This window comes from Falco rusticolus, chromosome 9 (assembly GCF_015220075.1).
Source record: "Falco rusticolus isolate bFalRus1 chromosome 9, bFalRus1.pri, whole genome shotgun sequence".
Taxonomy (NCBI): Eukaryota; Metazoa; Chordata; class Aves; order Falconiformes; family Falconidae; genus Falco; species Falco rusticolus.
In genome coordinates, this window is record NC_051195.1 from 50169036 (window position 1) to 50194989 (window position 25954).

At 40.9% G+C, this 25954-nt stretch overlaps 1 protein-coding gene across 6 annotated transcripts in view; it reads left to right on the forward strand.

Moving 5' to 3' along the window:
• Positions 1–25954, forward strand: part of LOC119153247 (DAB2 interacting protein) — a 210515-nt gene that overhangs the window by 62918 nt on the left and 121643 nt on the right. For 5 of the 6 annotated variants that reach the window (XM_037399415.1, XM_037399416.1, XM_037399417.1 and 2 more), the window contains exon 2: positions 3069–3172. In XM_037399415.1, the coding sequence (XP_037255312.1) occupies positions 3069–3172 (104 nt within the window). Of the gene's footprint in view, positions 1–3068; positions 3173–25853; positions 25926–25954 lie in introns of those variants that run through there. The other variant, XM_037399418.1, reaches the window with a different exon arrangement.

Here is a 25954-nt window from a genome sequence, read left to right on the forward strand (position 1 = left end):
TCGACAGATTACTGAAAGTGAGACAATTGTGCCCTTTGGTCTGACAGACCACTGTGGTGCAAATGAAAAGTGCAGTAATACCTCTATGGAACAGCAAGTACTGAAGGCAAGAGGTGCGTTGGGCTGGGGAGCACAGCTCTGTGTCTGTGCTGAGGGCCTCTGGGGAAAGTAATTTCTTGCAGCTGCCTTTCACATAATCCCATAGTTCCTGATTTCCAGACATATATATGAGAAGTGCTTTAAACAATGTTTATTTTTCTGGTCATTAAGAAAATGCAAAGCAGCTTCTTCAGCTGTCTTGTCATCTTGAACTCACTTTCAAAATGCTGTAATCAAGTAGTTTGTTTACGACAGTCCAAAAAAAAAAAAAAGGCCACTGTTCAAAGGAATGGGGTGGGAGTCTTAGTGTGGAAGGAGTTAACAGCAAAGGGCTTGATTGCCTCTTTGGGATTCAAAGTGCAGCATTCTGTGGAGAAAGTGCCCAAGACACTAGAAGGCTTGGCTGGAAGTTGTGAAAGCAATGGACTGGCTTATTTTGGCTGTCTGGCTTTCATACAGGTTACGTGCCCGCTGGTGAGGAATTATGAGCGGGATCTGCAAGGAAGATGTTGCTGAACGGGCACTTCACCCAGTCCATGGGTGGAATCTCACAACCTCTCCTTTTGGAGTAGTTTAAGAAACATCTCAGGAAATGTTGAGTGGAATTGCAGGTATTAGTTGTTTCTTACAGATCCCGGGTGATGGCAGTCTTTGGCAAGGGGAGAACCTTGCTAAGGGGACAACCCTCCTTGCCAAGGCTTGATGGCAGCAAATGGCAGATTGCAGAGGCCGGGAACTGGCAAACAAGCCATGTCTAAGTTTCACTGGTTATGAAAACATCATTGTCTGAGGCATTCTGAAGTATAGGTTGTTCCATCTTTAGATTTATTTGCATAGTAATTTGTTGAAGCCTCCCTCTAGCAGAGTCTACCATTGAATTTCCTTTTGTGGCAGGTATTCTTCAGAATACCTCTCTTTCCCAACCAAGGATCCTAGCAATGATGTAACACTTGTTGGCATGCCTGTTGCCTATGGAATCATGTAGTAGGAGTTCCTCCAATGTCTGTTTCAGCTTCTGCTTCTTCATTTATCTTTATGCTCATAACTTTTGAAAGGAGAAAATTGTGTGGAAAAATCTGCTTTTCAGTGTCGCTTTGAAGTTGTTGTTCATTCGCTTTTTCTTTGCTTGGATTCCATATTGTTTAGTAAATAACTCAGTGTTACATATCCAAACGCTGTCTTTCAAAAGTTATAGGGTTTTCTGTAGATCAGAAGGGTTTGTTGATAAGGTCACATGGAGGACAGAAACTATTTGTGGAAAAGAAGCCTACAGAAAGGGAGAAATGCAGTAAACAATACTCCAACCCAATGGATGTTGATAAATAAAAAGGTAGAGAAGATTCTGGTGCGTGGGAGAATAAGTATGAGCTTCATTCATCTTCTCCAGACCTTGCACAGTTCTGTGTTCAGGAGTCCGTGATTTGATGGCAGCAGACAGTATTTTGATATGTATTAGTGTGTGGCAAAAAACCAAAACCAAACCAAAATAAAATGGCAAAAGCCTTTCCCTGGCTTGTACCTTACAAAGTTATTTATATACCACCTGATTTTTGTTTGATTTTTGTACCCATTTTTAGAATTTTTGAACAGTTTTGTGCTCATTTTGAATGTAAAGATCCTTCAGTCCTCAAAAATCTTCTGTCTGTGAATGAAAATTGTAGGTTTCCAGTGCTGGATGTGGTCAGTGCTCCTGCAGGGCAGGGACAAGCTGAAAAGAAGCACTTGGCTCAAAAGAATCCCGTGTGCTTAGTTTCGAAGGAACCGGTGTTTGAAAATGAAGCTGCATTACTCAGAGGTTTGCTCAGGCCTTTGTTTTGCATTCCTCATACTTTATATGGGCTTAAACTCTGCTCATAAACATGCGTCTGTATAAAGAGATCTATATACAGGTATTTTCTCAACTTGCAAAGCTACGCGCAGATCTCTGACCCATGTAGGTTCATACAGAAGGTTGTGCAGTCCCCCTCAGGCAGGCAGCCTCCTTGCCTCCTGCAGGGCCACACCACTGCTCCAGGAGGAGCATTCTTCAGCCCTCGGGTCATATGCCCACTCCTGAGAGCGGTGTAGTCCAGACACGTGATTTTTTTTTTCTTGAAGTTATCACCAAATGCCTACTTGATCATGACTACAAGCCCTGCCCAGTTTCAAGACTCCCTGATCAAAAGAATGGAGATGATGCAGCTCCGCCTTTTGGGTGATGGACATGCTTGGCTAGCATAGACTCTCGAATGGTTTGAGAAGGGAAGCTTCTTGCAAGGTCTGAGCGTCATTGAACAGCAGCTTGGAAATAGGTCTATTTTTATGAGTTTCATGATGCTTTGAAAGAGGGTTTGTGAACCGAGGAAACACCACCTCATAATGCTGTTGCTGACTTTACCAAATATCTTTCTAAATCTTCTCAGTGTTAGGCGTATTTGTTAATTTAGCCTTTTCAGCCCCCTCCCTTCCTCACCAGCAGGGAAGGTGGTAAGTATTCCTATCCACATTTTAGACTTCAGCAAATGCAGCATTTAATAATTTTTTCCTAGTTTCAAAGCAAGTTGCTAGAGGAATTAGAGAGGTAACTTAAGCGTCGAATGCCTGTAACCCTATTAGCAGTTTCCCTTAGGAATATCAAGTACACAAGTGCACGCTTCTGCACTTTGCATATAATTCTCACTCAGCTCGATACATTTTCTGTTTACTTATCTGCAGACTGGAAATAACGATAATGCCAACCTGTCAGGCATTATCTGAAGCTTACAGTTGTATAAAAAATGCTAATTGTTGAAGGTGAAAGTCTTGCTGATTGAACGTTGTTCTAGGCGGCTGTGGGAAATGCGAGCAGATACAGTGGGGTTGTTGTTTTGGCTCATTTATAAGGGCATCTCAAAGGAAGAAGCCATATTTTGCATGGTCTGCTGATGTTCCTGGACTGTTCCTGTGCTTCTCTGTTTGTAACTGTCCTTTATTTTCTGTACCATCCACAGAGTCCCCCCCGGAGAGGTGTGGGCAGAGGCGCAGCATGCCCAGCGGGGTCACTGAGAAGAACCCCACCATGGAGCCTGCTGCCACAACGCCTTTCCGGGTCACGGTAAGTGTCTCTCCCCATCTGAGTGATTGTTGTAGGGGGTTGCCAGATGGAAATAGAACTTTCTCATCCTGAGAGGAGAGCTGGCCTAGGTGAAACTAGTTGATTACTTATTTTTAAGTAGATGTAGTGTTGCTAGATACTGTTAGCAACAAGCAATTCTAAAATATTTCTTGATGAAGCAAGAAGAGTTGAGTATGAATCTGGAGTGGGTTTGCATAAGTTCTTTCACTTGGGAGACTTTCCTGGTGATGTTTCCTTTGTGAATCCTAGGGCAGCGCAGTATATTCATAGATGTATTTACTAGTCTGCAATTGTACAGTACCTCCTCATCCTCCTACAGAAAGAAAACCTGTAGAAGAACCTGTCATTAACTAACAGGTAACCTGCCAAGCTGGTGATTCCCCAGAGCCTGGTATCCTCTGCCAGCAGGAGCCTAGAGCGAGCCACACACTGTTTTCCATTTCTTCGATCCTTTTGCTTTGAGACGCTCTGCTAGTATCACTATTTTGTTGTGATCACAGTACATAAAGAATAGGAAGTCATTTGGGAGTGGAACAGAGCAGCACCACTAACATGAATAACAGTGATACCAAAACGAAACAGGACAAAGGGGGTCTTGCTGCATGCGGAAGGGCACCACTGTGTCCATTTTACAGAAGGGAGCCAAAGACCCAAAGAAGTCAGAGCCAGTGGGATCTGTCCATGCTGAGCCCTAGCTCTGTGATGCTGCAGATGATGGAGGAGCTGCCAACAGTTTCACTGCAGCATGAGGAAGCATAATGAGCCCAACCACAGGACTCCCCTCTCCCTACCCTCTCTGCATTCCTACAAGATCAGGTGTTTGGGCTGGCTCATAGCTTTAGAAGATAGTCCCTGCCATGCCTGGGAGGTCAGTTCTAGAGTGAGTTAAGTGTCTTGAGTTACAATGTGCACAGTGGTATTTACCACTGTCTTCCCACTGATAAAGTCACTTCTATAACATCCTGCAGATATTAGTTAGACTTCTACAGTGGGTCACAGTAGTTTCAATCAGAAGGACTGTTTTATCTAACAACAATATCAAATCCAAGTAATTATTTAATTTAGGAGTACACTCAGCTGACACATAGAAGCACAATGGTGGGATCAAAATAAATATTTTTTTGAAAGTGGGCAATAAACATGCAGCTGAGAGTAGCTGGTTGGTTGGGTTTTTTTTTCCCTAATGTATCATCGGCCTGGACATGTCTATGGTTAATGCAAGAGAGTCTTGGGAGGCTGGGACTTTGTAATCAGCTGAAGTTACCAAGATCTTTCAAGTGACATTTAAGGTAACCTCCAGTAATAGAGAGAAATCTAGTTAGAGATTTAAAAAAATAAGTACAAGCATGAAGTATACACAGCTGGAGATATATATATCCAGTATGAGTGATAGCCAAGGCAATCAGAAGGTTGTATTTTCAAGATGATGTCTGCTATATGTGGATAATAGGTTTGCACACAGGTATCTCTCAGATATTCACATTATTCAGAGAAGAAGCAAAAGGTCTTTGAGCTGCTTTGCTCAGTACAGGTTTTCTCAGCAGGCCACACCTACTTTACAGGCTCAGCGGCTTCATAACAAACCTAAGTAGGCAGAACCAGAATTTCAAAGGAAAGACAATGGTGCAATCTAAAAAACATCTGAGCACACCCAGTTCACCTGAGAACATTTGCCCTGACGAATGAGTCATTAATAGCAGTTTGTCCAAGTAGTTTAGTTCTATAAATTCTAAGTTTGTGAATGCATAACATTCTCTGTGGGGCTATGTTCTGTAGCCATTATACACAAACACATGCTGAATATATGAGAGCATGTTTTTTGGTACCGTCTTGTTTGCTAGATGGGAAGAAGTGATGAAAAGAGTGAGTGGATGGCAGGAGATTAGTTCTGGTTTGAAGGAATGTGTACAGCATGTGGCAAATACTGAAGACAATGAAACAGAAAAATGGTAGAGTATGAGATGTCTTTAAGCATTTGCTGTGAGGGCATGTTTGGATTTCTTTTTCTGGAGATGATGAAAGTTACTCTCCTAAGAGCTCCATGTCAAAACACAGAGGGATTATTGTCTTTTGGTCTGATTCTTCTTGTGGTGTCACCTTTTTGCTAAGCAAGGTGCGTCTTGTTTCAATGCCAAGAGGGAAACTAATTTTATTTAACTCCCTTGTTCCACAAGCCATATACCCTCTATCTGAATTGATTATCAGTTACAAATGCTTTAAAACTCTGAGCACGGCAGACAGAAACATAGTAAAGGTAACTGAATAGGCATGCTTTTGCTTTGTGCATTTCATTTATCAGAATCTATCGATCGATCTCAGTAAATGAGTATCTTTGAACTTTAATGTACTACTTGATGAAAAAAGGCAAAGAATGATGGGAAAATCTGGATTCTTTGCAAGACAGAGGATTTGGGAGTGTTTTTCTTAGTGCACTTGTAGTCAGTGAAAATAAAATGCTGTTTATTCCTTTTCCAGTGGCCTATCTCTTGCTTTGTGTTTTTAGAGAAGTTATTCCTGTCTTTAAGCAGGTTAGCTCTTGGTAGTGAAAAAGCCTACACATGATGTGGTTGCTTGCTTTGTTTGGCTCTGTTATTCGGTATGGATTAAATAAGGGTGGTCATCACATGGGTAATACACAGGATTTGTCTTCTCTGAGTTACAATCCACTATCATCTCACTTCTGTTCCTGCTCAGCCTGCCGAATGTTATTGCCATTAATATGAATGGCTTCATTACATACAGTTTCTATGGCTGCCCAGATTTCAGCAGATGTCTGACTTAAGAAATATATTCTCCCTCACCTTCCTTCATTAACCAGATGAACATTAGCAGTCAGTCCACTCCAGCCACTGGGAATAGTAATTAGTGCTTTAGTTTAGTGGTAATGGGATTATTACTTTTGAGCCTGCTGCTGTAGGTTTTGATGTTGTAAGCTTTTCATACTTTACAGCTGATTGTTCTTCCCTGACATCTCCATCCTTCTGCTGTTGAGTCTCCAAGGGACTAGTAAGCTCAGGAGCCATTGAATTCAGCTCTTTTGACAGTGTTGTGCTCCCAGTTTCTTTCTTTCATTTGAAAACCAAAGCGAACTAGGGTGGAAGTGCTCCTTTCCTATACAGAAATTTGCCAGGCAAGTTGCAGTTAATTGGGTATTACGTAGTAGCTTCAGAAAACAGTATCTTATGCTAGTTTTTGAGTTATAAAATATAACCTTGGAAATCAGGTCTTAAGATTTATACATCTTAATATGCAAACTGACTGTTCTTACTCCTGCCACAAAAAGAAATTTTTAATAGAGCTTCTTAAACATGAAAAAAATCTTCCCTAGTCCTAGTTACCTCATGTTGTAAAATGATTATTTTCCATGTAAACTCAGTTAACTTCTGTGCTATCAGAGCTTTGTATGATCTGATGCTGTCTAATTAATTCAAGTCTCTAATCCAAGTAACTGCTCATCTGAGGTCCCTGATTCTGAACCTGCTCTAAGCACCAAGTTCAGTATTCAGTTTTTAGTCTGAGTCTGATTGGAAAACTAGGAATGTATTTCACATCACCAGCTGTAGTGCTTTCTGTGGACTAGAAGAAACCTTTCTGGCTGCTGCATCGGTGCCCAGAAACAGTAGGTTTGGTGCATGTTTTATACAGGATAATATAAAAGGTTTACAGCAGGAAAATTCTGCTCCTAATGAATTTATTATATCTGATAACAGTCATGGAAAAGATCGAATGTCCTCTCATACATGTTTGCAGGAGACATCTTTAGAGTTAAATGGCCTTGTTGGAAGGATTCCTATTTGTCAGGATTCTGCGCCTTGAATTAAGAGACCTAATTAACAAGTGCTTCAAGGAATGTCAATGTCTAAGGATGGAAAAAGACAGAAAGAAGGCTTGACTTGGCATGAGACGTCAGTTAAAATGTTGCCTTCTTAGGCAGTGACCCAGTGCTGTCTCCACTGAGGATGGGGAATTGGCAGCAGCTGATAACGCTCCGGCTGTAGACATGAAGGTAACCAAGGGCAAATGCTGGACTCTCCTCCGTGCTCAAGGGGAGATGAGTAAAGCCTTGCTGTTGATTGACATTTACCTTTTAGGAGAATACAGAGAAGCATTTAGCCTCTCTGCATTGAATCCAAATAGCTGAAGGTGTGAGATGGGTTAACCTTGAAATTTGTCCTGTGTTTTATCAAACACAGGGACCAGAAGATGAGAAACGCTGCTGGGTACTAGAGAAATCCTCTTGCAATGCCCACCTTGCAGGTGTCATGAGCAAGGGTGGGATGGCTGGGGCTGCTGTGTGATGCCTTCTCTCCCAGCCCATTAGAGTACTGCCATCTATCGACTGCTTTTATTAGAGCCCGGTTGATTGATTTCTCTCTGCAAATCTCCCAGGCCAAGCAGAAGTCCAAATTGCCAAGGAACTTGTGCAAAAGAGTTGGACTAAATGATTGGATCAAGAAAGCAGAATGATTTCTTGCTGTTAGTCTACCTCTCTGACGGTTCAAGGAGCTTCCTTCCAAACAGAGTGAATTAATGAGACATGTGTAGTCCGAATATTTCTAAATGGTTTGAAAATGTCTCTCTGCCTTCCTTACTGAGTTGTGTCTGAGGAAGCCTCTGTATGCTCTCTTATCCTCAAATGCTAGATACAGTTTAGTATTTTCTTCTCCAGACTATTGATCCTCAATTCTAGTAGCAATCATTTGCTTTCTAGGATCTCAGAAAATGCTTCTGTGCTGCTTCTAGTTGAAGCCGTATTGGCCACAAAAAACCCCCAACAAACCAAAACCAAAACACATTGCAGCTATAAGTTACGTGATCCAGCTGTCCATCTGTGGAATTGTGTAAATTGTATTGGAAGAGAAACAATTCTCAGAGAAGCTTCTAAGTCGAAATCCAGTGGTATAAACACACTCTTCACCAGCTCCTTGTCAGTCATGAAGATGAGTATCATCTCGTTTTCTCATGTTCCTTTATAGTCTGCTTGTTGTCTATTGTTTTGTATTCGAGTGTGATGTCTGGGAGGAGGAGCTGTCCTTTGTGGTTCGTTTGTCATTGCTCTGCCTTTCAGGCCCTTTAATAATGAAGAATTTATAGTCACAAAGAAATACAAAATCTTTTTAGGTTTTAGTTGTTCTTCTGCTCGTAATGTTAACTTGTTTTCTAGCAGTTTTTCTGCCTGTTTGTGTTGGACCCAGCTGAATTTACAGTGATGCCTTATAAGCTACTCCTATGGCATTCCTCCATCTATCCTATTTTTAATCCATGATAAATGAATTATTAAAAACAAATGGCATATCAGTAAATGGAAACTCCTAGAGAGATGAAAGTGAGTAACTCTTCTACCATTCCTCTTCACTGAACATAATCCTAAATAATGGGATCCTGGTTCAAGCTGCTGTGGACAAGATATTGAAGGATTTCCCCCCAATTTTTTGCGTGTGCATAATATGCACTATTGTCCATTTTCCCTCCTAAATTTTATTTTTGTTTTCAAAAGCAGTCATGTAAATTATATTTTAAATAGTTTGACTTTATTTGAGTTTATCTTCCTATATTATGTGAAGAGCTGAATGGTGCTTCCCTCGGCATGATCACCCCGTCTTTAATTGAAATGTAATTGTTTACTAAACCATTCCAACTAGAAGAGAAAATTACTATCATTTTGGTCTGTGGCTGCATACATTAAAGTACCCCTTTTATGGGGACTGAATTTAAGGAGAATAGGAACATTATCACAGATGATATATAAACATAAAGCTATTATCATTAAACTGTCAACTGCAACTGAATTTGGATAACCAGTGCTAGTGGCAGCAAGAAATATGTAAATTACTTTGAGAACGTATCTGTCAATTCAGTCACTGTTTTTGGAACAGGACATGCTGGGAAGCTTTGCCGTTTCGGAGCATTTTAGGGATTGGAAGAAAAATGAGGTTGTTTTGAGCATTTGCAGTTATTTCTAGTCTCGCTGGTACTGTTTTGCAAAAATTAGGACTGCTAACCTGAATGTCAGATTCTTTTTTGTCAGGTACAACAACGGCATGCAGACTCTGTACTCTTAGAGCATCTTTTGTTGATAGATTTCCAGACTTTCCACAAAGGTGGCTAGTATCAACACCCTCGTTTCATAACTGGGAAAACTGAGATAGGGAAAAGTTAACTAACTTAAATTTGATCATGCAGCAAAGCCAGGAAATATGTCCTGAGCTGAAATTCTTAATTTTTAATTCCCAGTCCTAGTGTTAACCACGAGCTAAGCTACTCCTAATTACTTCTCTGAAATCCTCCTTCAGTTTCAAGAGAGTTATGTATTCTTCTCAAACTTCATGCTGTCACGTAAAGATGAGTGAGTGATTTTCTGGACTCCCAAGTCATTGTTCCTGGGTCAGGCATGCCTGGCTTTCTTGCTTTCTTTGCCAGAGAAAGTTTTCAAATTTCCAATCGCTTGTTATTAAAATTAGAGCTCTCTGTCTTATTTTTCCAAGTAATCTTGTTAACATAACTCTCTGGGTATTTTTGCTCTTTGATTTTTGGAGGTACTTTATGAGACATGGGATAAATTCTAGTTAAGGCATGAAACACAGATATTTTTTTTTAAAAAAAAGGGAATCTTTACACAGACTCAGTGCTGCCTAGAACAGGAGTTGGAAAAAGAAACTGATTGTAAATATAATATGTTTAACTATTTGAGTCTGACCTTTAAAAAGTCTTAAAAAAAGACTAAATAAAGTCTTGAAAATCTTCTAAGTAAACTTAGAGTTTCCAGTTAGGGGAGTACTGGAAGACAGCGTGGTTAAAGATACGTGGGATTGTCAGATTTGAGCACAGAGCTGCAGTTCAAACCACTGTGGATTTATTATGTGCATCAAGCGGGAGACAGGAGTGACAGGATAAAAGACATGGTGCTATGACCTGCTTCACTGAAAAGGACTCAGCAAGGCAGGGTATGGATTTTTTTTTCGGTTTTGAACTGAGTATGTTTCAGGGAGGTCTCTTTTTTTCAGAGCCTTCAGCAGTCTAAAGGATAGTTTCACAGAAAGGAAGAGGCATAAGGGCTCATCAACAGCGTAATTCACACACAGAGGCCACTTTTCTTTAAAAATATTATTAATCCTATTTTTGTGGGGTGGAGCGTGGTTTTGAAGTGCTTTTGCTTGCTATCAAACTGTCATGGTTGGACAGCAAAGCTCTGCTCCGCAGGGTCTGTGCAGACAGCAGCAAGGCTGGCTCTGCTATGTGGCAGTCAGGAGGGGATGGAAGATGACCTGGTGTCATTAGCATCAGTTAGAGGCTATTTGAATTAATAGAGCTTGGTCAGCTCCTAAAGGGTGAGGATCCACGCAACCCACAGTCAGACCCTCTTATTTAATCTGCAGTGATGGCAGCTTCCACCAAGAGGGAAATGACCATGCATCACTAAATTGCTGTGCCCCAACCACCACTGAAACATATTCAGCACCAGGGAAGAAACTCACATTTTTACTTCCTATGTTAGACCTGGGCAGTGGATTAACAGGGGAGCTAGGGAAAATAAGGTCAAATACGGTGTAGTTCCCAGGTGAGAAAGGGGAAAACAAAACATTTCAGCAGGTTGTCTGGCCCAGCACTGGGTGTAAACTAGCACAATTCCATTGGTTTTATTTAGCTGTGCCAAATGTTTGCAGTTTCTCATTCTTTGAGGACACCTGGACCCACTCCTCTGTGGTATGTGAAACTCTGTGGCTTTCAGAGAAGAGCTGTTCAGGGTCCAAATGAGGCCAGCAGCAGCAAAACTTGTGACAGAAGATCACATCCTCGTGCCAGGGAAGAGACTGGAGACAGAAGGAGTAAGAGTGAGAAAGCAGCTCCAAGCTCCCTTTCCTGGAAAGCCTGAGCAAGCTTTTGTGGGAGAAACCTGTCTTGTTCTCATGATTTTCTGATTCTTCTCTTTAGATCACTTCATTCCTCCACTCCTGTAGAAGCAGTGTTGTCACCATATGAGAAATACCAACAGTTCCTATATGTTTTCATGGAGAGAGCCCATGGGAGAAATATTTAGTATTTAGGCTGTAAGTAGGGCTAATAGGAAATGCTAATTCACATTTCATTCTTTTGATCAGTGTATATTGAATGATAATTATAGTGATAGTACTTGGCACTTCTGTAGCACCTTTCATCTGAGGCTGTTAAACTGTTCTGCCAATCTGAAAGAGCTCAAGCTTGAAGTCACTGTGGGCTTGCAATTTATCATAATGCCTTAAAATAAATGGGGAAACTAAGGCGTGGAAAGATTATATGACTTTCCCCATCTTTCATAATATGTGTAAAAGTGCTGGGACTGCATAGCAGTGCTGCTGGTCATCTTATAAGGAACAAAATAAACTCAAGGCATCATTTAAAATGGTGAAAATCATTAAAACTGTCCATATGACTGGCTTTTAATCTCTAAAACATGTTTGTTTGGCATTTTTTGTGGCAATTTCACAATTTACTATAGGCAGAGGTGCCCTGTTGTATTTTTATCTGTTGCAATTGTTTGAATCCCCACCCTTCCCCCCCCCCCCCCCCCCCCCCCCCCCCCCCCCCCGCCCCCGGCAGACAATCTCAAAGTCTTGCTGGATTTTTCAGCAAATGCCTGGATTCATATAATTTCTTTAGTCTTGCATTTCCAAAGGATGACTTGAACAGAAATGGCTACTTCTTGCTCATTTCAAAACTACTACAAGAAAAAATTTGGTAGTATTTCAAACTCTTCCCAAGAAGTCCAAATGCAAACACCCTGTACTAATTAATGGGCTGTAGGGAGACAAATGAATCTGACTAGTTTCATTTCTGTGAAATGAATGAAAGGCAGAAAGTAAACAAACAAAAGCTTTAATTTGTTTAAACCTCTGTGCACTGAAAAAATCTCAGAATGTTGATAGCAGAGAGAAAGATGACCTTTAAAATACACAACTTGACGGTGTCCCCTTGATTTGTTTCTGGGTCATAGATAAAGAATTGTACTGCAGATATAAAGGGCAGGATAATAAACACATTCCATTCTCCCACGTTCAATAGCACTGATGTTGTGCTTTCAGAAAACAAATAGTGTAAGGTATTATTTGAATCTCTGAGAGAGCTCCAGTAGAACATGAGTGTCCATTTAATCAGACCTTCATCTCTGAACTTCTTCCATTTGGGAATTTGTATTGCTTTAGCTCAGATATTCGGTATTAACTTAGATTTTAAATTGATTGCAGTGGAATTAATAAAAATGTGTGTCATTGCCACAGTTAACACTGAATTGTTATCAATAAATTTATTCCCAGTTTTCACTTAGTTTCTGGGTCAGACTTTTTTCTCACTTAAACACTTCTCTTTAATAGCCATAACTTTCCGTATTTTGAGCTGTAATTTCTTGGACTTTCATTGTGATAGGTGGTTCACCTGTCACCTGCACAATCTGGTAAGAACTTAGGGTGCTGTGGCAGGAAATCATGTAACAGATGCTCCATCCCTGTTGGAAGTGATCTTGTCTGTGGTGTTCACCCCTGTGGAAGCATCTGACTGAGCTGTATCAGGCACTGAAGAGCTTATGGCACTTTCTGTTGAATGGGGATGCTAAGTTAGATCATTTGGAAGTTGTTTTGGAGGTTTCTTCTTGCCTTCCAAATCCCAAACCAGTGCTGCCTAATGTGAGAGCGTTTCTCCAGGTGGTGACACTGTTGTTCCAAACCAAGTGCAGCTCCTTGAAACAGCAGGTCTGATTAGGATGGTCTCATGATGATTACAGGGTCTCATGATACTTGCAGTTGAATAACTTTTTTATTACTGTGGGTCTGTATGTTAATGTACATGTTAAGATGGCATTGATTTCTATAGACTTTTTTCAAACTTCAGTTACCATGGAAGCAAGGTTAACTTTCTCCTCCATACTGTCACTTCAGCACTGCACTCTGATAAGCAATAGACTGTATTTGCCCTCCCCACACTCCCTTTTTTTTTTTTTTTTTTTTTCCCCCCTAGTGAACAGCGATAGTCACAGCTCAGACATGAAGGGTAATTTGAGAGAGAGGTGCTACAAGCTATAATGCCTTTCCTGAAGTATTCAGCTATTCGTGGGCCTGGCACTCTGCCAGCAACTTTCCTGTCTTTATCTTCCTCCATAATTACAGTGGATCATATCTCACCTGCAACATTCTTCAAAGCACCAAGGAAATTAGCTCCAGAACTAATCATGTCTTTATTTCCTAAACCTTTCCATGTAGTTATGTATGCTGTTCTGCAGAACAGGATTCGCAGTGATCAGTACAACCTGCCTCTGCCTGCCCTTGTCTCTTCCCTTCGTTCCTGCCACTTGCAAGATCATATCCACATATTTCCCATGGTGCGACAGTCTGGCCTGATTATAGTAAATGATCAAGTTCCCATGCCTTCTTTGCAACTGGGGGGAGATTTGCCTGAGCGCGTTCTAGGCTATGACGTGCAGAGCTGTGTTGACTCATGTCATGTTCGGAGAGCAGCTGGCAGTCCTGAGGGGCTGCACCATAGCTGCCTCCTTGCCACAGCCAGTGTGACCTCTGCAGCCCGCTGCTCCAAGGTGTGCAGCTAGTGTAAGGAAAGGTGGAACCCACATCTGTGCTCATCTGTTTTATGCAGATGTTGCAGGAGTGAGTGGAATCTAGGATTAGTTTTCGTAGCAGTTGATGATCTACTTTAATACCGACAGTAGAGATGACCATGTCTTTAGAAATACTTGGGAAATAGGGATGTGGTATGGAACAAGATGGGAACTCATCATGTCCAAGTAACGCTCCCCCATATCCCTACACCCCTTAGCTTCTGAGCAGTGTGATCACTTTTCAGAAGAACAGGGTCAAAAGGGCATCCATGTACCTTGTTTGGTGTTTTTTACCTCCCTGACAAATCTAGATATTTTTAAGATTTAAAAGTAGTAATTCGGTTTTGCTAATATTGGGAGGTAGAGGAAGGTGCCTTCACTGGAAACAAGGCGCTCGGGAAGTGGCACCACTGATGTGGCAGCCAACTGTAACCGAGGGGCAGCAACCAGGCCGTGCCTGCCTCCTGGCTTCAGACCTACTTTGAATGAAGCCTTCCTTGGCAATTAGCAAGTGAGTCAAAAACAGTTAAGGAATAAATGAATGAGACTTAAATCTGCCTGATAGAATTGAAATTTCCTGCTGGGTGACAAAATTCTGCTTTAAAGATAGTAAATCCACTGCTAATAATTAGGCAAGAAATAATCACTGCTAAGACCCAAAAATAGGATCTGCCACTTGCAATGTCTGTCTTATTATTTTGAGGGATAAAACAGCAATGAACTTAATTTTTGCCTTCAGTTCTTGAAAGATATTCTTTTTGGTTTTTATCTTTGGCAAAGGTTCAGTTTCAGTGTCCTAGGAAACATAACTATCAGCTGTGTAGTTTATTGCCACTTCACATTACATTCTTTGCCACCTTAACCCAAAGATCAGACACAAGGTACAAGCTTAGGGGGAAAAGGAAAGGAGTAAAGGTTGGGGGAAATAGCGGGGAGTAGTCTTGCATTGGTTTTCATTGCAGTTTAAATCGATGATTGAATATTTGTGATTTCATCTGAGAAGAAAAAACTGTTGGGTGCTTTTCATTTTTATTTTGCATCAGGGGGCAGGTAGAGACCTCACTTCCAGTATCTGGATGGAAGTGTGCGTATTTCTAGCCTCCAGTTTCTATTTAATTAGGAGGGGACTTTGAGAGTTTGAAAGCTATTTCACAGATTTATAAAACCACCTAAAATTCTTGATTTTTGTGTGGCACAATTTCAAGTAGAAAGATTCTTTCTACCTCAACTGAAGGATTATTGCCTGTTACAGCCTGTTGCTAAGCTTTCTTAATCAAAAAATGCCCTGATGTGTGTGTCATGAAGGACAGAAAAACTCCCTGAAAGCAAGGCTGGTATACTCCTGTAAGCATCATATGTGTGTTATATTTATCACTTCATTGTAATTTTTCTCCCTTTTTTTCAAAGCTGTAAGCAGAAGGTGAATCTGAAATACTCATTTTCATAAATTTTGAGGTTAGGACAAATGAGCTTCATCTTAAGTATTTTCACAATGTCTGGAAATTAAGTTGTCTAGAAAGGTAGATAGGGAAAAATGAAAGACTGATGTATTATCTGAATTATAGTAGGTATTCACCGTACCTTTACAAAAGTTAACATTTTTGTTTGATTGCAGCTGTAATTATTGCTGAATACAGATGTTCCAATTTAAGCTTCAGAAATGTGGTGGAAGTCTTTGGAGACAAGAGCATCTGCCTGAAACATGAGTTTCATATTTGAATGAGTAACTTTTACTGCAAAATTACGCAATGAATCCCTATATTCAAAGGATAATAATAATTTTTTATTCTAAACATATCATCTACCAACTGCTTTTTAAATTTATTGGCCTAGCAGCTGGTTTTGTAGAAAATGTGTTACTAAAAGCGCATGAGATTTGTCAATGAAAATGCAGCAACTTGATGTTGATACCTTTCTGTAGACTTAAGAGATGGTCATCAATATTGTGGAAAATGGGGTTATCTCTTCCAGTATTTGCTCTGCTCTGAAGATTTCAGATGGAAGTGAGTAGGAAGATGCCTGATGACTAGGTACAATGTGACATCCGCACGCTGCTCCAAGGCCATAAATCAAAGTAGGGAAAGCACATATAAAACACACTCATGAAACAGTTTACTCTGTATCGTATAGCAAACGCGGACTTTAAAAGAGAACATTAATGTAAACAGATTTATGGAGATGGTTTTCGCATCTCCCCTCTGTGTTTATTGCTCATCCTGGTGAGCTTTGATACCTGTTTTAACAGGAGGCGATGTATTTGAATGGCTAGAGTGCTGGCATTGGAATGAAGCATTCTTCAGAGGTAATCCTGGCTTTGCGGCTTGTCTGCTGTGTAGTCAGTGTAGCAAATCACTTAGACATCTCTACCTTCAAACTCGTTTCCTCTGTGACCTGCCAAAAGAATCTATTTTGACAGTATTTCCTACCTAGTATCCCACCCCTACCTGCACTCCCTCGTTTCTCCCCTCCTCAGACAGCACGCTTGATGAAGCATGGATCTTCCTGTGGACTGTCTTTTAAAAGTCATATTCTCATTTCTGATATTGCAAAAGAATTAAGTTAACCTGCTTTGTATGAAAAGATGCTTTTTTTTTTCCTGAAATGAAAGGGCAGATTGGTTTATCCGGGCTATTCATACACAGGTTATGTAGCTGGTATAAATGTACTGAGCCCAATGGTCATTCACCCACTGGACTGAAGATCCACCCCACAATAACAGTTCCAAAGTGCAGCTCTTGAAAGCTCCTGGGCTTCTTAGACCATGGCAAAAGCACCAAAGGACAAGGATGTCTATGGCCACGTGCCTTGCACTAAGTTACTTACCCCAGCAAGCAGGATCCTTGACATGGTTACATGGCGTTACTTTGTGCGCCAGCTTGAAGTCTTAAGAACCTGCAGGTGTTTTCCCTTGGATCCTTCCACAAAAACTCTGAGTGATAGAAACCATCAATCTTTGCAGAGTTCGGTTGTTTTTCATGCCTAAATGGGATCGCCAAGCATCCAAATACATATTGCTACCATGTCCTATAAATTCTTTGTTTTATCTTCAGTTAAATCACAACTACATTTTAAAAGCAGGATGAATGTAATGATTCACAGCTGATACTGAGTGTTTAAGTCATTATTATGCTAAAAAAGTATTATGAAAGTTTAAATTTATAGGAGTGTGAATAATTTTCTGTCATCTGGGGATTATCCCTTTTAATCTAAAAGGCACTCATTCTCTCCATATCTGAGGTTTCAAAAATATTTGCCTGATTGGAATCTGTTGCTCTCCATTGTAAAATAAATCTCCTGTGTGTACAGTGCGTGGGAGACTGTAAATGTGAAACTTCTAACATTTATTGAAAGTGAAATACTTAAAACTGTATCATAAACAATTGAAGCCTCTGAACTCATAGGATATGTTTTCAAAGTGTTGGATAATGGTTTAGCTGTGTATCTCCTGGATTTGGAGTTTTTGTTTGAAGTCACTTAAACTCTCATGAGCCTAATCCATTGAGGATAGTTTTTTTAAAAAATGCATTGAAAATTATTGTGGGATTTCTTAGGAGTCTAGGTGTTGCTTTTCTACCTATGGCCTTCTATCTTGCCTTGGGTGTTTGCTGAAAACCTGGGTGTTTTCCCTAGCAACACGATGCATGCCAGGTCTGTAGTAGCTGTGCTTTGTGAGAAGCTGTCCCTGGAATAATTGCAGGCATACCTGTCATTCCACAAGTAAGAATGGGCATTTTTTAAATGCAAACAAGGTATTAGCACAGCACATGTAGGCTCACATGTAAGGTTTTACAGATGCATGCTGCCTGCAGGCTTGCTTTCAGAGGTCCGTGATCTGAACTGCATGAACAAGAGTGTACATTAGAAAGAAGCCATTGAAATACTTGAATAGAGTGTGTTATATATGTGACAGCCATCCTGACTGGCTTTCCAGAGTCAAGATTCAGTTGGTTTAATATGCAGGCAATTACCTGCAGTAAAACAAATCATAATAATCATCCAACCTTTTGAGGTTTTAGGGGAAAAAAAATAATCACTCTTTATGCCTAAACTGGGGAAGTTAGCATGCGCTGATAGTGATACTTTGGGGAGGGACAGTTCATCTCCACCAAAAGGATCCTGGGCTTCCCCATATTAGGAGTCTGAACAACCCCTGGCATATTGTTAAATGGTTTTGGTATTCCCCTCTCCTTCCTGGCTGTATGAAACTCAATCTCCAAAGCTCCCAAACCCAAACCATTAGGGTTAACTGCCTTTTCTCTTTTCGTAAACAGTAGTAAGAATGACTCTCTCCTAGAAGTCATAGATATTGGGATGTTCCCTCAAACCTTCCTTAATGAGCCTTACTTTGGCTGGATTAGTTTGCTTCTTAAAACCTTACTTGGCTTTCTGTCTTTTTACGTTACTCGATTTTACTCTTTGTAATAACAAGTCCCAGAATATGAATAATGTGATGCATTGTGTTTGCTTTCCAAATGACTGCCGTAATTGCATTAGAAAGCAGGCTTCATGTACAGGGTGAATCCTTTTTTTCATTTAGACACTGCTGGGACCTTCAGGGGCTATCAGAAGGCACTTTGCTTAGTCCTGAGGTCAGGACATAGTTTTTCCTCTGCTGCAATTACAACCTGCCATGGCAGTTGCCAGCACTTGGTTTTGACTTCTGTTCAGCAGTGACAGCTTTGTTCTAGGGGACTAAAGATGCTCAAGAACCTAATTTGAGCACAGTTCTCTAAGGAGAGAGGGAGAGCAAAGGAAAGCAAAGCTGAGAGTCTCTTTTCCTGCATTTCAAGGAGAAGCAGGGTCCTGGGATGGCCATGGAAAGCTTGGTTCCAGGAGCTGAAGAACAGCTCCTGCAAGATGTTACCTGGTCTAACTTCTGTTCACCTTTGTGAAGCTGGCACCGCCCAGCACTGCCGGGGAGGAGCTCTGCTTCTCTCAGGATTGTTCTCACTAAAGACAAAGTTTTGTATATGAACAGTTTATCCCCTGGGATGGCTGACTCCATTGTGCCAGCTAAATAAGCAAACTGTTTCACCCCACTGAAATTCTTTCCCGGGTGGCATCCTTGCTTGGCTTCACCTAGACAGATTTTTGCTAGTCACTGCTCTCTTTGGGTTGGTAACTGTCTTTGTTCTTCAAGGTTACTTGCATTCTACCTGTATCTCTGTTTCTGCATCATTCATCCTTGATTGCTCAATTACCCTTCTCCTACCTTCCTAAGGAATATTTATCTGTCTTATTCAGGTATGAAATGTTGACAGTATGATAATTACAGAACTGTGAACAAATAATCCAGAGTAGTGTGGTTTTGTTTTAACAGGAGAATAAAAGAATCCAAATTGAAGAATCAGGTGATCCCTGAATGACAATGCCTGTTGAATTGCAGTTGTTTTCTAGGTTCTTCCTGACAGTTGCATTCCTTCATTTGGAGTTTATTAACATCCCACCTGTTCTATGTGCATGTTACAAGTTGTCAGTGCTAATTGGAGAGGGCAGACCGAGACTTCCCGAGTTTCCTGCTACCTTGCCATTAGACTTGGCTTGCCTGAAGTTTTTGAGTGTTGTCTTGGTCAGGGATTAAGGGTGTATGCTGGCTGTGGGTGAGTATTTCAGAGGCTGGGAGAGGAGTCTTTCCCTGGTAGAAAAGGGCAGAAAAGGAACAGAGTGAAATTTTGCAAAGAAACATTTAGCGGAGTATCAGGAGAAATGTCTCGAGAGCTACACGGCACTGAGAGCTGCCAGTCTATGCAGTTCTTTCTCCAGGACAGCGGGAGAAGACCCTGTGACCAAGACATTTTCAACAAGATAGGTGAAATCTTTATAAAAATAGAGCGTAAGCAGCAATCCTTTATTGGCCAGAAGTGGAAAAAGGATGAGCTGTTATGTGCTGCAGCTATTGCTGCTTCTATCTGTGATTTGCTGATACGTACATGCATTAGATTTGCCATATTCGTAATTAACCCTCAGTGCCTCTCATTTGACATAATTCCAGTTTTCATGACCTAGACAGACCTCCACTGTCCCTTTAGTGACCAGTGGGACTTCAGTGCGTCTTCATCTGATTTTTCAAATGGACTGAACTGAGTGTTTCCAATGACACTGCAAATTTGATTAATCTTTTGCCATAGAAGGGCAGTGTTGCTAAGCAGCACTTACCAACATGAGCTGTTTCTCACATTCCGGGACTGCTTTATGGCCTGGCTCACAGACGTACCCTCTCGTACACTTAAGCACTGTATCACTGTGTTTATTCTCCGTCTCTGGATGCTGGAGCAAAAGTCAGACCACAGCGTGTGGAGCGGTAGGATTTGAGCTTTTATTGCCATCTATCACTGGACACGCAATGTTTCTGCAGATATATTTTCATTATTTTGGGGTTTATCCGAATTCCAAGATACTTGTGTTGCAGAGGGGCTTTCCTTACCCGTATAGAATGTTTTAAGGCAACATCATTCAGATCAAGTTGGTGGTTCATGGATGTATGTTACTTGCTCTTATTCCAAGATGTAATAAGAGTTTCTTACTTCATCTCATCTGCATGTTTCTTTAGGTGCTCACAGGATGACTGGGAAGGGTCCTGAGATTGATGAAATAAAATTGAGAAACCGAGGGACTTTTCACCCACTTGAAAAAAGTCACGTGTTCAGCCTCCTCTAAACAGGAGGAGTAATACTATCTTAGTCTGTGTGTGCATTTCTAGGTCCAGAGATAAACTGGTTTGATTTTCCTTGTAAGTTCACATCTCTTGGGCTCTGTGGAATTGTGTAGGCTATTGCTCTCCTTTGCCCTTTCCCTGAGCTTGCATATTAGGCAAGTCTTACCAACTGGAGTAAGCTAGTTTTTGTCATGTGTACAGAATTTTTGTTTGTTGGTTGATAAACTTGCAAGAATGTAATTTCCTAAGGTTAACTCGGCAAGGATTCTCATAAATTTGGGCATGTCTTCAACTTCAAATGATGCTCTGGCTGCCATTCTCTTGCCTATCATATGCCCAAGTTCAAAACTTGATCCTATGGAAGCACTGCGTGTGCTAGAAACACACTGTTTGGGAAGGGCACTCCACAGGGGCTGTCTCTTCGGTCACCTCGTGAACAGAGCCCTTTATCACATCTGACAGGAGGAGACCAGGATGATAGGAAAACAACTTACAACAGGCAAGTTCAAATCAAAAGAGCTGACAGTAATAAATTATATATGAAGTGTTTGAAAGGATACATATACTTACAGGCCCATGCCTCTATACACTGAACAAATAAAAAATACTTGATCCATAAAGGTCAGTGCTATGTGTGAAATTCCCTTTCTATCTTGTATCGATGCCAGGAGACCACTTGGTGGATTACTTCTGTTCTTTGGCTCCCAAGAGACACATCTGATGCCTAAACTCACCCTCAGTGGGTTTTTTTGTCTGTGTACTTCTTATTGTAGCTTAATACAGTCATGTTCTATGGAGAGAATATTAGCGATGCACACTCAGGTGTCTTTACCTGTAACAAACAGTATCAAATGCTGTCCAAAAAAGGTTTGTATTTTACTTGAAAGCTAAGGCTAACATCGGTAATTGTAGAACTGGGTAAACTCATACATTTACGGCTATAATAAGGTGCTTAGCATTAGCAAGGCTCTACTGGGTTCACAAATACAAATATTAATTAGCTATTCAGTGGAGCCTCAGTGAAAGGGTATTTCCATGTGCTGTGGAAGAGCACCATAGATGCTGTGCAAAAGCAAAAAAGAACACTGATTCCAGAATTAAAGAAGTTTAATATAAAAAAATAAATGAAGATTCTAAAGCCCAGAATAAGGACAGATCTGGCAGAAAGGGTTTACTCCCAGTTTTATACCTATAAGCTTATCCCTGATACACTAGAAAAAATGGACACCCAGTATGAAATACAGCATTATGCCTTTGTGTTCGTGGCAAATATTTATGGCAGTTTCATCATGAATAGTGAAAAAATTTCTGATGTCCTTTCAAGTCCTCGTTGTCATTGAGATTTGCTTGAACTGAAACAAAAAGACATGGAAGAACTATAAAAATAACCCCAATCTGTTCACAAGTTCCTGTGATATGCCTTTATAGCATTTATTCTGTGTGGTCTTTGGATAAGAGCATAAACCAGGGCTTCTGTCTGCTTTCTCAGCGTTCCCGTGAGACCAGCCCCATCCCAGGGCCGTGGTTCAGCCCCTCACACTTTGCCCCACGTGTGTTTGGCCAGCCTTCTCCCTGTTTTCCTTGCTCATTGTGCTTAGAAAATACGGAGAGCTGCCAGGAGTCTTTCAAAGAAAGCTGCTCGTGATGTATCCAGCCTGATTTATTGATATATGATTTTTAAATTTTACATATATTGTGTTTCCATGGTGCTGACTTTTTACCTTTAAAACTTTATCATGTGGTTTCACTGCGAATGAACATTAATGGTGTGGGAGTCAGTTCCAGATATGAGACGTGCATCATTACTTTATGGTTAATAAAGCACGAGCTCAAGATTTTGCTGTCTTTAACACTCTACTTAGTTTTGCACCCCTCCCTTTTTCTCTCTTCTTTCCAATTTTCTTATTGTTGGCCCAGGGTGTGTGGAAGTACGCAGTTCCTGCATCTCAAAGGCATATATGGTTTGGATGCGTTTGCACATTACTTTACAAGTAATAAAATTTAAAATATTCCAATATTATAATTTAATATGAGATTATTCCCAGGTTCTAGAGTAATTTGAAATATCAACGTTGATAAGCAGGAGAAATTAAGATGAGAGTCCCACCATCCTCCATCTGCAGCAAGATGATGGCATCAGATTTTGGGTTTGTCCAAATATGTAAGAGGACAGAGTCCAAACCAGAGCAGACTTAATTGTCCTGTTTTGAATTGTGCCTGTCCTGTTTTAGCTTAAGTAGAGGTGGTTGTGATTAAGCCATTTCTCAAAAGGATTTGTTTTGTTTTTTTCTGTCGTCGTTCTTTGTGTCTTATTATAACTTCAGTCAGCTCTTCCGATTAGAGCAATTGTATTCCAGACTTGAGGATGTCAGAGTCAAAACTGCAGAAACAAAACAAGGGAAGCGAGGCCTTTGCACTTAAAAAAGCTAAATCACTGCACAGTGTGAGCTCTGTATGTCTTTCTCTTGCTAGGCTAGTTGAGTTCTGTGCAGCACTCCTCTGTGGGCTTTGATGGATGGCAGATTTCCATACAGCTGTGCAGGTTTGCGTGGTACTGTATTCTTCGTCAGAATGGTTGTCTCTACTCTAAAGACCCTAAAATATCTCCTCTTGCTCAGAAGTTAGGCTGTGCAAGGGATTAACTTACATATTAGTACCTCTGCTTATATTTTAAAGGGTATTTTATGATTTGGTTTGTCTGCTGCCTAAAAGGAAGTTAATTTTAGCCTAAGTTTTGCTTCATTGTATTCCAGGAGAACTTGAAAAGTTCTGTACTAAATGAAACAGAAGTGTTATTCTCTTTTGTGCAAATTTTGCACTCGTTCTGAAGGAGCTCACATGTCTACACCTCGCAATGCGGCACAGTAAAAGAACATTATGTTGTGCACGGAATGTAGCCATGCTCCATCCCGGCTAACCGCACCAGGAGCACCCCTGCCCTGTGCGGACTGGCTGCTCTGTGCTGTACTGAGTTCAGGCTCAAGCAAGGACCCTCAGCGCCGCAGGTTGTGGCATCTCATGGTTTTCTGCTGTGGCAAATTCTGAAGGGATTCTTGGGCTCTGCAGATTTCTATTTATTGTTGTTTTGTACAGTCTATTAACTTCTTCTGAATGAAACCTTCCTAAGTTAGTAGTTTAATCTTTTCTAAGATATTTTTACTGGTGGTAAATGCTGCCCACACATAGGAAGACACAATTCTGCCCTAGACAGCTCTCAATATAAACTTAAAAGCATATAAAGAACATGTAGTATAAAGTGCAATGCTTTAATTAGTGGAACTCACAAGAATGCAGCTAGGCTAGAGGAGTAGGCAATGTTCATAGGGTAGGATTAACCTCATTTGTCTGGAGATCAGAATCAGTGTTGTTTAAAGTCATAAATGAAGAAGAAATAGGTGATGTTCTTATGATCTCACCAGGAAAGCATGGCGGTCACACCCCAGGTCGGATTCTCTCTCTCTTGTATTTGTGGAGACCAAGTCCTCTCTCTTTATTTCTTACCCCATCTAAAAATTACAGAAGGTAGTAGTAATTCACACATTAGACTTTCTGATCTCTGGCATGCACCATGGAGGTGCGAAGTATTGCTATAGCAGCATAATTTATCAGCATTAAAATCTCTGACATATCACTCTCCCAAGGAAGCTAGCAATGAAAACTGAAAATGGCACAGTGTGATCTCCTTCTGGTCGCAATGAATGTAAAAACAATGGGAAGCAGAAGGGAAGTAATGTCTTACTGCAACGCTAAATTCTGATTTCCAAATTCCGCACGAATCATCTAACCGTTGTTGACGTGTGAAATGGAAAGTAGTGAAAGCAAGCTGTGGTTGTTTGCCACAGAAAGTATTTGGGTTTTTTCCTTATCAGTTCCCTGTCTGGAGTTCAAAGCTATTACTGGATTTAAAGAAGTGGCTTGATAATATGATGACATACTTGTGGCTAGGCTGGCAGTGATGAAGGAAGTCCAGTTTCATGCTTCTGGGCAAAACCTGCTCACCAGTGGCATTTAGGGAAATATTGCATGACTGGCCAGTTGCATATTTTTGATCTTTTCCTTCTCAGCAAATATTGGCTAGTCTGCATAGCGGGCAACCAGGAGCCTGATCTAGCCAGAAGAGCTAGAGCATGAAGTTGATATCGTGAGTGTGAGGCTGATAGCGTGTTGATATCACAAGTATGAGGCTGATGTCATGTTGATATCACAACTATGAGGCTGATACTATGTTGGTATCATGAGTATGAGGCTGACTAAGGTCTGAGTACCAAGGGAAATACCTTGGCAATGTTCTAGTCAATGCAAATCCTCAAATCTGCTGTTTCACAGTCATGTTTCTCCATACTATAAAAATTCTCTGAAGGTATTTCTCACAGACAAAATGCTTTTGAAAAGGCCTTTGTTATCTTATGCGTTGGCTTTGTGCAAGATGGAAAAGTGTATAACGTGATGGGCTTGTGTTATATACATCATGCTATTTCAGTCATGCTAATAGCTCCTGGAGAAATACTCAATTCACACGAATGCATATTACATACCTCGTTTGTACATAGTGGCACTTAATAAATGTGAAACACCTTTGGTTATCTAGATGTTTTGAATTCTTGATGCACTTATAAACAGGAAACTCACTTCCATAACAAGAGCCGCACAGACCGCCTGAGGAAATTTTGCAACCTGAGAAAGACATAAGGTGACCCATGAATATCCTAGGTGGGGAAGGAGTGTTTAAATAGCATGAACAAATGACAGGCTAGATACAAGTTAGACTGTGATTATCTTCCTGCAAGACATAAAAAGGGTATTAATTTATAAAAGGCACCTGCTAAAGGCTACGTGACCTATATCCATTCCTTAAGGTTGACTGGAGACACTGCTGAGCCTCCTGCCTGGAGTGGAGGAGTGCGCTGTGCGATGTCTGGGTTGCTGGCACGGTAACCAGTGTAAAGGCACCCACTCTTCTCACATTGCTTTCCTTACGTGTGTCAAAATGTGTGCTTGATCCAGTGGATGCCTTACTCCCTTTCCTGGGAATGGGCAAGGGAAGCAGCATGTGCAGAACGTCAGTTTGTGCAGGGATTTGCCAACTTGTTTATATCTAGCTAATCTATTTCTTTGGTATGACGGTGCATAAAAGGTACACTTCTTTAGGCTTCACCCCAAAATCTGGGTTTCTTTTTAAGACGCTACCCCGCTTTCTCCGGCTAACGGGCTTGACCCACTAAGACTATTCTCATACGCTGCAAATGCTGGACACCACGGTAGTATTATACTTTTATTGCCTTATTTAGCGAAGAGATTAAATGTAATGTTCAGATTATGTAGAACATTAACTCCTAACAATAAGCAAATAACACATTAGAAGCTTTGCTATTAAAACGTTTAGTGCTGGCTTTGCTGTGGAGCACTACAGGAGCCATGACTTATGTTCCATGAGGGAGGAGGCACAGGGAGAAGGCACTGTATGTTCTGCGCGAGGGTCTCTTTCTTCTGTAAAGGTAGTGCATATACTGCCGAGTCCATATGC